This window comes from Coffea eugenioides, chromosome 11 (assembly GCF_003713205.1).
Source record: "Coffea eugenioides isolate CCC68of chromosome 11, Ceug_1.0, whole genome shotgun sequence".
Classification (NCBI taxonomy): Eukaryota; Viridiplantae; Streptophyta; class Magnoliopsida; order Gentianales; family Rubiaceae; genus Coffea; species Coffea eugenioides.
Genome location: NC_040045.1, coordinates 38,285,830 through 38,297,831, shown reverse-complemented (window position 1 = coordinate 38,297,831; position 12,002 = coordinate 38,285,830). Strand labels below are relative to the sequence as shown.

The 12,002-nt window shown below is 32.5% G+C and overlaps 1 protein-coding gene across 1 annotated transcript; it reads left to right on the top strand.

Moving 5' to 3' along the window:
- The first annotated feature begins 1,001 nt into the window (after positions 1–1,001).
- On the top strand, positions 1,002–2,936 carry LOC113754272 (MLP-like protein 423). Its single transcript, XM_027298652.1, has 2 exons — positions 1,002–1,306; positions 2,508–2,936. Exons 1-2 carry the CDS (start codon positions 1,120–1,122, stop codon positions 2,780–2,782), a joined length of 462 nt encoding a protein of 153 aa, XP_027154453.1. The 5' UTR covers positions 1,002–1,119; the 3' UTR covers positions 2,783–2,936.
- Positions 2,937–12,002: the final 9,066 nt, after the last annotated feature.

The following is a 12,002-nucleotide window of genomic DNA, read 5'->3' as shown; positions in this document are numbered from 1 at the left end:
GAGTAGAAGGGCAGAAAAGAATGAGCAGAAAAGATCCTCAATTTTGTTCTGTGGAAAGATAGTTTTAGGGATAGCAACGGAGGCATCGCTCTGCTGGAAGCAACTGGGTAGGGAAGAGGGCGAGGTCGGGAGAGGGAGGCTGGGAGAATTTTCTCCCCCTACTTTAATTACAGGTTGCGAGAGGATACTCCTGCTTTAGCCCCCACTTATGATTTGATAATTGTGTAATATATTTATATATGTATAATATGAAATAAATACTATGATATTATTATATATAATATATAATATGATATATGATACTCCACGGTATTTTGTTGTGATAAAATGATGTGATTTTTATTATCAATTTATTGTGGTAAAATGATCATTTTATTATGTTAGTTTATTTTTCTTTTTTTCCACATATTGCAAGTTTATAAAAAAATAGTAGCAATTAGTTTAAATTCTATATTGTATCAAATATGAAGAAATAAATTAAAAAGATCAAAGTGATCTTTAAACTTTACTTTACCTTCAATTTTTTTTGCTAAAATTTAAAAAAAAATGATTAGTAAAATTATTATTAGTGTTATATATATTGAAAAATAAGTTCAAATAAAAAATAAAAATAATAGCGGGGTCGCGTCGAGCAAGGGCGGGGGCTTGGGAGGGGGGGGGGGGGGGAACGGGGATGAGGCAGGTGTGAGGAGAATTTTTTTTTTTGGTAGAACAGGGTCTCTCCTACCCCAGATCCGACTACTTACCATCTCTAGAACAGGTTAACCATATGATTGGTGACTTGGTATATATGAAAATATAAAAGAGTTTAGTGTTGCTAATGTCATTCGATTACTAGGGATTCTGTTTGGTACCATTATGATAAGCTATGGTGCGTTTTTTAAAATCTGAAATTAGTTTGTACCTTGTGGCTTCTTTCCGAACCCAAAAGCAGCAAGGAATGATTCATCTAAATCATTGCCTGAGCCAAAGCTATGCAAATGCACAAGAATCTGATAAAACACACACTCTTCTTTTGACATTATAAATAGGTCACATTCCAGACGTCTTGATATCAAGTTAGCAAAATTATTTCCCTTTTACATAGCCCAAAAAAGTCAAGAAAATAGTAGTACAACTATGGCTCAACTTTGTAAGCTTGAGCTCCAAACAGAGATGAAATCATCTCCTGATAGGGTATTTGATATTTACAAGAACAAAACCAGCCTCATGCCCAAGATTAGTCCTGACAAGCTGCAAAGCATTCAAGTGCTCGAGGGGGATGGCAAGAGTGTTGGCTCTATCAGACTTTGGACCTATTTCATGGGTAAGTACTATATTACAATAGTATTGCCTTTTTTTTTTTAAAAAAAAAAAAAAGAACTCCTCGGTTGATCTAAACTGGTTATATGAATTATATGTTTATTGTGATATTTCAAATATTTTTTTTAATAGGATAATCACTCTTTCTAAATATCCTTTTTTTTTTTTGAATTAGAGAACTTTCTTTGAAAAAGAAAAAAAAAATTCCTCCAATTACAAGTGCATTTCAAAAGCTTAAAAACAAAAACTAAGAACATTAACAAAGAGGCTAAAAATGACCCAAAACGAGTAATCTTATAGAATTTTTTGGGAAACCAATATATGATTGATCAGTTCCTCATATTGTCCAAGTGCTTGGATTTTTTGATGTACAAATTTCTGGATAAAATTAATCAAAAAATTGTCCGGGGCAGTGTGCTTTAATATACCACAGTTTTTGATAGATGCAATACAACAACCATCGCAATTAAGAACAATTTAATGTCTTGTCTGTTTAGACAAGCGTTAGGATTTCAGCCATACAATTGTTAGTTCAGCAATTGGAGGTGTTTTGTACATTGGCAGAAGTCAAAACATCATGTGCCTTCATATGGCCAGAAAATGACTACTGGTATTGTACAACAGCTGTGATATTTCTTACAATACTGGCAAGCAAATAGTTCTAATGTCTTGGGTGAAGAAAGTAATTACTCAGTAGTTAATCTGTAGTAGAAAAAGCAGACAAATGTATGATAGCATTTATGAAGACTCTGTTTTAGTTTTGAGAAAAAATTGTAGGCAAACAATTTTACAGCAAAGGAAACTTTGATGACTTAAAAGTTACTATCATTGTCTCTTCTGAAATGACACCAGTCAATGGCATTTTAAGAAAAGAGAACAAAAAAAAAAAATTCATTTCATCAGATTTCGTGGTAACGAAACGATACCCATAAAACTAATTAAGTAATGACGGTTTACTGAGAAATATAGGGAATTATGCTGGACTATCTTGGACTCCAAATGATTAATGACCAGACTCTAGGATGAACATATAGTTTTATAGCCTTGTAAATTACTATTTGCCCTTAACAAATTAACCGGTTTATTCATTTTTTTATAAAAATTTTGTGGTCGAATTCCGGCTTATGGTTGCTTGTTTTAATTCCACCATTTTGATATTTACTTTTATTTTCAATTAAAGTTAGACCTATGTTTTGGTAAAACAGAGACACCTGTGGTTGCAAAAGATAAGATTGATGCTATTGACATGGAAAAGAAAACCATCACATTTGAGCTTATAGGAGGTGAAGTTACAAGCTATTTCAAGAGCTTCAAAGCCACTCTCCAGGCAATTGCCCAAGGTGATATAAACATGGTGAAATGGACTCTAGAGTACGAGAAAGCAAGAGAAGATATCCCAACCCCACATTCCCATCTTGATTTTCTGATAAGTTGCTCCAGAGACGTGGATGCTTACCTTCTCAAAGCACAGAAAAATTAATTAAGATCATCGGCAGTGATTTTGATTTTGTGTATATTTCGATAACTGCTTAACAGCATACCTCTTCTTCCATGTATTTCATTCTTGCTTGCAGTGTTGTTGTGAAGTATGGTTTTGTTGGTTTGGGCTTGTAATTATGAAAGTCTTTATTTTTATGTTTTATTTTTCTTTGGTTTGGTTTCGTCTGTGCAAATTGGTGGAGGTACTTGATATACGATAAAAAAATTAACAAAGATGGGGTAAGGTTGAAAAACTAATAGGAAAAATCCGACTTTAAGCATTATATGACTTATATGACAGATACAAAATAAATGATGATCCACCTTTTTGATTTTGGGGATTTACATATTTATATCTATCGCGTGGACATGTCATAATTTTTTTAATCGCTTTTTGTCGGTAAACTCAACTAATAAATCCCCCGGATTCAAATGCTTTTAAGCTCAAATCATGAGTGATGATGCATTGCTTAATTAATTGATATCATTTTACACATTTCAGTAGAAAATTTGTTGCTTAAACTTTTCAGTCCTTCTTATGTTAGACTGAGCATATTTTGGTTCACTCCGAGGACTTGGAATGACAAAGTTGTTCATGGGATAAAAATTAAGGAGTTTTTCTTCATTTTTCAATAAAATTTCATTGTATAAATTTTCTACTATATGAATAACTCCTTTGGGTTTCCCGCAAGCGTAATTTATGATACTTCAGTTGTTTGTATGGGCAAACTAAGCGATGTAGCTCGCCAATTTGGTTCAAGTAAACATATGTTTTTTTATTTTATAGAAATAGTACTAGAAAAAGTAAAGTTCTATTATCAAGAGGATTAATTAGATACTAATTATTATATCCTCCTTAGTAACAACAGACAAAGCACTTCCTACTGTTTTTTTTTTCCTTTCTCCATTTTTAACATAAAAAAAGGACCGAGAAATTTGTACTTAGTAAACAACTAGTGAGAAATAGTAGCACATAGTGCCAATCTTGTAGAACAAAATTTGCTTTCAGATTCATGAATTTTTTTTTTCATACTTTAAACATGGAAACGATATTATTATTTCCTTTCAAAACATTTTATAGGACCGAGTTAATAAAAATATCTAAGCACGTAAACCAGTTAACCTTATAAATGCTGCCATGATTTAACTTCTTGTCTATTTATCAGAAAAAGGGATACTTCATAGATTAAAAAAAAAAAGAACTCAATTTGGGAGTTACAGATGCTTTTTGGTGCTGGAGAAAAACATTAATTGTAGCCAAGAAATTTTGGTAAACCTTTTAATTAGCAATATTGCGAAGTATTGGACAAATATTTATTTTCAGATGGTGGATGGATTGGCCCTAATGATGAAGAAGGTCCGATGAGGTACAGAGGTTGATTGACGTTACTCCAGCAATTTTCTTGACCAAAACTTTACATGAAGGATGAGATGAAGTGGGTACCTACTGCTTTCTTTTGTGGTTAAAATTGCATTTGATGCAGATGGCCATGAGGTTGTGAGGCATAATCAGTATGGAATTGGAAATTCCTACCATGCCTTCCTCCTATGTCATATTGATTGATGAAATGGGGCCTAATTGCTGAAAATAGGTGACATCAAATCATTAATACTTACATTTTGCAAATAAATGGAGACAGGTGGAAGGATAGAATCTGGTCTATTAAAAAGTATATGGTACAATGAGTTTTCTGCTATTGCTGTGACACTTTATCTGCCCCTTAATTTGAATCTGTACTAGTTGTCTCCTATATTTACATCAAAGATAATTGACCTAATCTTATTAAAAGCTCGTACTTATGACACACAATTTTCTCTTGATCCTATATGAATGTCGGTCGATGGTTAAGGTCCATATATATGTTAATACTAGGGGAAAAAAAAGGATATGTAATACAATATGTGTTAATATATGATAATCACTAAAGGTATTCCATTGTCTGGGCTTAGTGAAGCCTCTAAAAATAAGCTCTCCTGCTAGTGCTTTGTTGTAATTTATATCAATTCTACGTGTAATGATAAAATCTAAAATGAATAGGACTGTCAATGGGGCTGGGCCAGCCCGAGCTCGGCTCGTTCAGCCCAACAGAAAGCCCGATGAGCCCGACTATTTAGTGAGTCGGTCTGAGCTTGTCAATGGGGCTGGGCCAGCCCGACAGAAAGCCCGATGAGCCCGACTATTTAGTGAACCGGTCTGAGCTTGAGCCTAAAAAATAGGCCCGAATTAAATATGAGCCGAGCTTGGGCCTTATTAGGCTCAAACCCGATATAGGCCCGGCCCTTTAATCACCTATATATATAATATTTATATTTTGATATTATGTATAATTATATATCCAAATATATTATTATTAAATGCTAAATATAGATATAAATTACAAAACACAAAAATACATCTAAAGACTCTTTCATGAGCTTTCTTGAGAGCCAATATTAGTATTGCTTAACTAAATCTCTAACTTTTCTTATTGGTTGAGTAAATTTTTGTATTGGCATAATATTGGTTGATTTCTTTTTGGTCTACAAACACAAAAATCATCAATCTTATTTGGATTTAAATCACAAGATTATAAAAAAGTTTCAACTTTTAAAGATGTATTGGCTTATGATCGCATGTTTTATTGCTATTTTTCATGCATTTCGAACGAATTAAATATAAATATTGTTGAAAAAAATTTTTGTTTATATACTTTTTAAGAACTATTATTTGTTCATGTTTAGTTTTAATATTATAGTCTTGTAAATGTTAAATTAGTTTTACAACTTAATAGTTATAGTAATTATATTAAGAAAATTAAGGGGTAATAAGTGAGCTTGGGCTAAGCCCGATTAAGGCTCACAACTCGAATATTATGTGAGCTGAGTATGAGCTTTACATTTAAGAACCCGAAACTCCTAGCCCGAAGCCCGAAAATGTTTCAAATTAAATGAGCTGAGCTTGAACTCCTCAAAGCCTGGCTCATTAGGTCCGATTGACAGGCCTAAAAATGAATGTTTTGTGTGGCTTTATATCTATTAGTTGTTTTTGGCTTGATGAAGATATAAATGCTCACTGCACTGGTTCGCCATATTGAACCTTCAAATTTCAGGGATGTCATTAGTTTTCTCTATTTAAACGCCTCATGCTTTTTAGGATCTCTAAATTGTATGAGCAATCTTTTGATAACAAACACGTTAATTAATTGATCATGTACAGAAAGGAACATGAGCAAAACTTTAGTTAGCTCACAATTTCGTCATGTAATATGATAAAAATTTGCTTTATCTCCTGAGATTTATTGTAGAAATTTGGTGAGGAAAAAAAAAAAAGAAATTTGGTGAGATGGACTTTGGTAGGGGCCATGGCAAATTATGATTGTGTGACTTTGTGTCCCTGCTCAGTTGTCATACCTTCTTGGTCGGCGGACTAATGGCACCAATGGTTGTTAATAACAACCGTTCTGAATGATATAATATTTTTTGAATAAGGTGTAATTCTACATAAACTAATTATAAAATTTAACAACATAGACACAATTATTACTTATGGGACTCACATAAATAGTAACAAAATATCACACCTCTATTGTAAGGATGCATAAGAAGTTTATATAGAATTATAAAAAGTTCAAAAAATATTACACTGTTCAGATCAATTGTCCCTGCTCTACTCCGCTCGAGTTATCCTGTCTTGACTTCCTGCTAAATGTCGCCAGAGAGGCGAACTAAGCGAGGAGAAAGACAATACTGGGGTGAATTATCTCCACAACGTTATTTATATTGTAGTTTACAACTAGGACTGTAAACGAATCGAAACGAATTGAGATTTGGTTTAATCGAGCCGAGCCTTGACTTAGTTTTATCGAACTCTAACTCGAGCTCGAGATCGATAAGTTGATAATTTTGAAACTTGAGCTCGGCTTGGATAGCTCGAAAAATAAAAAATATTACTATACGAGCTCAATATTTTAAAATATATATATAATAGCTCGAAAAATAATATCTACTCGATCTCGCGAGCTAACTAGCTCAATATTTTAAACTCGAGTTCGAGTTCGAATTCGACTCGGCCAACTTGAACTCGATTCGAGTCGCTCGTGAGCGGTTCGATTTATCTACAACACATATATATGGGAAAAATAAATATGCGCAGTTGCATGACAAATATACACAGTTTACCAACTTGTCAAAATCATCACAATATCTTATACTGTAGAGAGATTCTAAATGGGAGGTATAAATAAGAAACTCTGAATTTAAGACCTCCCACTTAAGAAAGAAAAAAGGCAGCCGACATGCAGGTACCCATGTCGTTGTATCAAGGATTTTTATAGATCTGCTTGGTAATTAACAAATAAAACTAACAAGAGATGAGTCAATTGCTAAGCAGGTTTCTCAAAACGAGATAAAAGTCAAATGGTGCTCCCACTCAACATTTTGGTAATAAAAAAATAAGGTTTGAAGAATTCTTTCTTATTGTTTGTTTACGCAAAAATTAAATTTTGATTAGGACAGAAGATAATATTTACAAAATGGTGGAACTGCTTACAATAAAGAGAAAACTTTACCGAACTTGTTTGTTGATTGAACCCTCGATATTCCCAATACAAAAGAGAAAACTTTTACTCTTTTGTAGTTTGGTGCTTTATCATATAACTTTCGTATGGTTTAAAAACCTATATGTAACTCCTTCGTGGTTTGAGTTAAAGTATCATCATTAATATTTCTATTAAAACTAATGATCAATAATAAAAAGTCAAAGTTAAATTAATAAATTGATAAAATTACACTTTCATTACTTCTTTTATCCTCCAAACATAAAAAAGCAGAAATTGAAATAAAAAATAGATAAATAAGAACTAGTAAATACCATAAAAGATTTCGTTTAAAAACCTATAATGATATTTGTAGTAAAAAAAGCATTTGATATTTTTTGTTTCTTATTTATTTGTTTTATATTTCCCTTCCATCTTTTTTTTGTTTATTTATTTATTTACTTTTATTTCTCTTCTATCTCTTTTGTATTTGAAGAAAATTAAGATTTTGTAGGCCAAAATATAAGTTTTCAAAATCATCTCTTCTCTTGACGAGAGAGAGAGAGAGAGAGAGAGAGAGAGAGAGAGAGAGAGAGAGAGAGAGAGAGAGAGAGAGAGAGAGAGAGAGAGAGAGAGAGAGAGAGAAGGAAAAAAGAAAAAAGAAAAAAAATTAGCGAAATGGTGAATTTGTCAATTTATTAGTACATCAAGAACCAGATTAACCATTTGATTATTGACCGGTAAATATGAAAATATAAATGAGTTTAATGTTACTAATGTCATTCGATTATTAGGGATTCTGTTGTACCGCATGCGGTACCATTATTACAAGCTATGGTGCGTTTTTTAAATCTGAAATTATTTTGTACTTTATAGCTTCTCTTGGAACCCAATACCAGTATGGAATGATTCATCAAATAAAACAGGCAATCTTCTTTTGACATTATTATTAATAGGCCACATTCTAGACGTCTTGATATCAAGTTAGCAAAGTTATTTCCTTTTTACATAGCCCAAAAAAGTCAAGAAAATAGTAGTACAACAATGGCTCAACTTCGTAAGCTTGAGCTCCAAACAGAAATAAAATCATCTCCTGAGAGGGCATTTGATGTTTGCCAGAACAAAACCAGCCGCATGCCCAAGATTAGTCCTGACAAACTGCAAAGCATTCAAGTGCTCGAAGGACCGCAGGTGATGGAAACAGTGTTGGCTCTATCAGATTTTGGAGTTGTGTCATGGGTAAGTACTATTATTATTAACTAAATCACCTTGCCTTGCCATGGTATTGCCTTTTTTTTTTAATTTTATCTTTCACTCAGTTGATCTAAACTGGTTGTATGAAATATGTGTTTATTGCGATATTCAAATATTTTTTTTATAGGATAATCACTCTTTCTAAATATCTTTTTTTTTTTTTAATTCGAGTGGCCACTCTAATTTTGTAAGAAGAAGGAAACTTTCTGGGGGTAAAAAAAACCTTCCTCCAAAATTACAATTGCATTTCATAAATTTAGAAACAAAAACTGAGAACATTAACAAAGAGGCTAAAAATGACATAAAGCGAGGAATCTTAGTGAATTTTTCGGCAAACAAATATATGATTGATCAGTTCCTCATATTCTCCGAGTGCTTGGATTTTTTGATATACAAATTTCTGGATACAATTTCTCCAAGTGTGCTTTAATATACCACAGTTTTTGATAGATGCAATACAACAACCACCGCAATTAAGAACAATTTAATGCCTTGTATGTTTAGACAAGCGTTAGGATTTCAACCATACAATTGTTAGTTCAGCTATTGAAGGTGGTCTGTACATTGGCAGAAGTTAAAACATCATGTGTATTCATATGGCCAGAAAATGACTACTGGTATTATACAACAACTGTGGTATTTCTTTAGGGAAAAAATTGAAAAAAAAAAAAAAGGATACATATGGTAGCATTTGGGAATACTGTGTTCAAATTTGAGAAAAGTTTTGGGAGCAACTATTTGTACCTGAAATTAATGTCCTGGACTTTTACTTATTAAGTAACTCACTAAATTCTTAGACAATGAAAATTCCAAGTCATTTCAGAAGAGACAATGAAAAACATTATCTCTTCTCGTGAAATGACTCAAGCCCTTGACTTCCAAAAAAAAAATGGGGGTCTTTTCATCTACTTTCGTCGTAAGAGAAGATGCCCCTAAAAATTTGATGATAACAGTTCACTGAAAAATATGAGGATGAATAATTGACTCTAGGATGAACACAGTTTTATTATCTTGTAATAATTTCCCTTAACAAATTAAACTCTTTATTCACTTATTTTTATTTTGTGGACTGATTCAAGCTTATGTATCTTTGTTTTAATTCCACCATTTTGATATCTGCATTTTTTTCCAATTAAAATTAGACCTATCTTTTGCCAAAACAGGCACTCCTGTGATTGCAAAAGATAAGATTGATGCTATTGACATGGAAAACAAAACAATCATAATTGAGCTCATAGAGGTGAAGTCACAATCAATTCAAGAGTTTCAAAGCAACACTTGACCCAAGTCTCCAAGATGAAAGAAACATTGTGAAATGAAATGGACTCTAGAGTACGAGAAAGCAGATGATGATGTCCCAACCCCCGCATTCTCATCTTGATTTTTTGATAAGTTTCTCTAGAGACGTGGATGCATACCTTCTCAGATCACACAAAAAGGACTAAGTTCAACAGCATTGATTTTAAGGATTAACTTTTATGTTCTACTAGTGTAGTTATTTTTTATACTAACAGTTTCGAATGAATACCACATGTGTATAATTTGAATTTCAAATATGAATTCATGTTACGTGGCAGTAATCTAAACTTGTTACTGTAAAAAAAAATTATACGCTGATTGTATATTAAAAAAGTTATCCGTGATTTTAATTGTGTTATTTTAGCAAGGGTCTTTTTTTTTTTTTTTGAGGAAAGAAAACTTTCATTGATGCATATCACTTTTAGTAGCTTTTGCAATGGGGGAGTGGAAAATTATCACACCATACAACTCTAATTTTTTTTTTAATTTTACAGAAATAGAAGATTGCAAGAGTAGTCTGTTGTTGATAAACATAACCTGCGTTCGACGTTTATATATACTAGAAAAAGTTAAATTTTACTATCAAGAAGATTAGATAATAATTGGAGTTAATCTTATATACATTAATAGTGTATACACTATCATGATTTGATGCATGACACATATGCAAATTTGAATTTGAAAATTCAAATTTAAATTATATGTCATGCATCTAATAGTGAAAGTTTATATATTGTCAGTATATAGAAAATATATTCTTAATCTTACATATATAACAAAAAGGACTTTGATTTCTCCTTTGGGAAGTTTTTCGTCCATTTCCTAAAGGGTCTTTTTAGTACTTTGGCATGCCATGTAAATCATTCATGGAGCTTGGGATACAACACCTAAAGTGGGGTTTGTTAGTTTAGGTTACTGATTTATCCTTTTCCAACTCATTACACATGGACTTTGGTTTTGGACTATTTCCGATCAAATTTGTGTGGGTGTTTGGTTGCACTTCCTACTCTTTTTTTTTTCCCATAACATAAAAAGGTCCGAGAAATTCGTACTTACTTAGATTGTCGGCTAACAACTACTGAGAAATAGTAGTACATAGTACCAATCCTGCAGAACAAAATTTGTTTTCTGAATCATGCAAAATTTATTCCCATTCTTTAATCATGGAAACGATATTATTATTGTTTCCAGTCAAAACATTTTATAGAACCGAATTGATAAAAAGATCTAAGTATGTAAACCAGTTAATTAACCTTTATAAATGCCGACTTAAGTTAAGAAATTTAAACACTTGTTGTTAACCTTTACAGTTGCTTTTTGGCGCAGGAGGTACCTAAGAAATTTTGCTAAACCTTTTAATTAGCAATATTGCGAAGAACTGGACAAATAGATATTCCTAGACTTGGGAGCTCATTATCAGCAGATTAAGGCCTCATTCAGATGGTGGATGGATTGGCATTGATGAAGAAGGAGGTCCGATGAGGTAAACAGCTCGATTGATGTTACTCCAGCTTTTTTCTTGACCAAAGCTTTATGATGGATGAGGTGAAGTGGCCAGCGGAACTGTGATTGATGAACTTTGGAGGAAAGGGTCATGAGGTTGTGTGGCATAATTAGTATGGAGTGAGAAAATTGTACCAAGGTTTGATTTTATCTAATGGTTGGTCTTTAAAAGGAGACTTGTGAGCTGTGACTAAAGATTGATTAATGGAATGGGGCCTATTTGCTGAAAAAAAAAGGTGTGATCAAATAATTAAGCCAATAGATCACATTTTCTTCTTTTTTTTGTTTTGTTTTTTGAGTGCTTTCATTTTGCAAATATGTGAAGACAGGTCTAAAGATAGAATTTGGTCTGTAAAGAAGTGTACGGTACTACGAGTTTTCTTCAATTACTATATGACACTTTATCTTCCCCTTAACCTAATCTTATTAAAAGTTGTTGCCGATGACATAAAATTTTCTCTTGAACATCAAAAAGAAGAATATAGCAAGGCAAATTTAAGCGCGGTAAGCGTATTCAAATTTAAGCGTCTAAAAATGAAAATATGGGGTATGATGGTATAACTACATAAATTTAAAACATAATTGACAGGGGTTGAAGGTATTAATTAGCCCAGCTATCACAAATGTATGGGAACTGATCCTATATAAATG

What these genes read in the sequence shown, in the direction of transcription:
- LOC113754272 (XM_027298652.1), top strand. Translation starts at nt 1,120, where the DNA reads ATGGCTCAACTTTGTAAGCTTGAGCTCCAAACAGAGATGAAATCATCT. An exon ending in ACTTTGGACCTATTTCATGG is followed by an intron (nt 1,307 to 2,507) that starts GTAAGTACTATA and finishes TTGGTAAAACAG; the next exon opens with AGACACCTGTGGTTGCAAAA.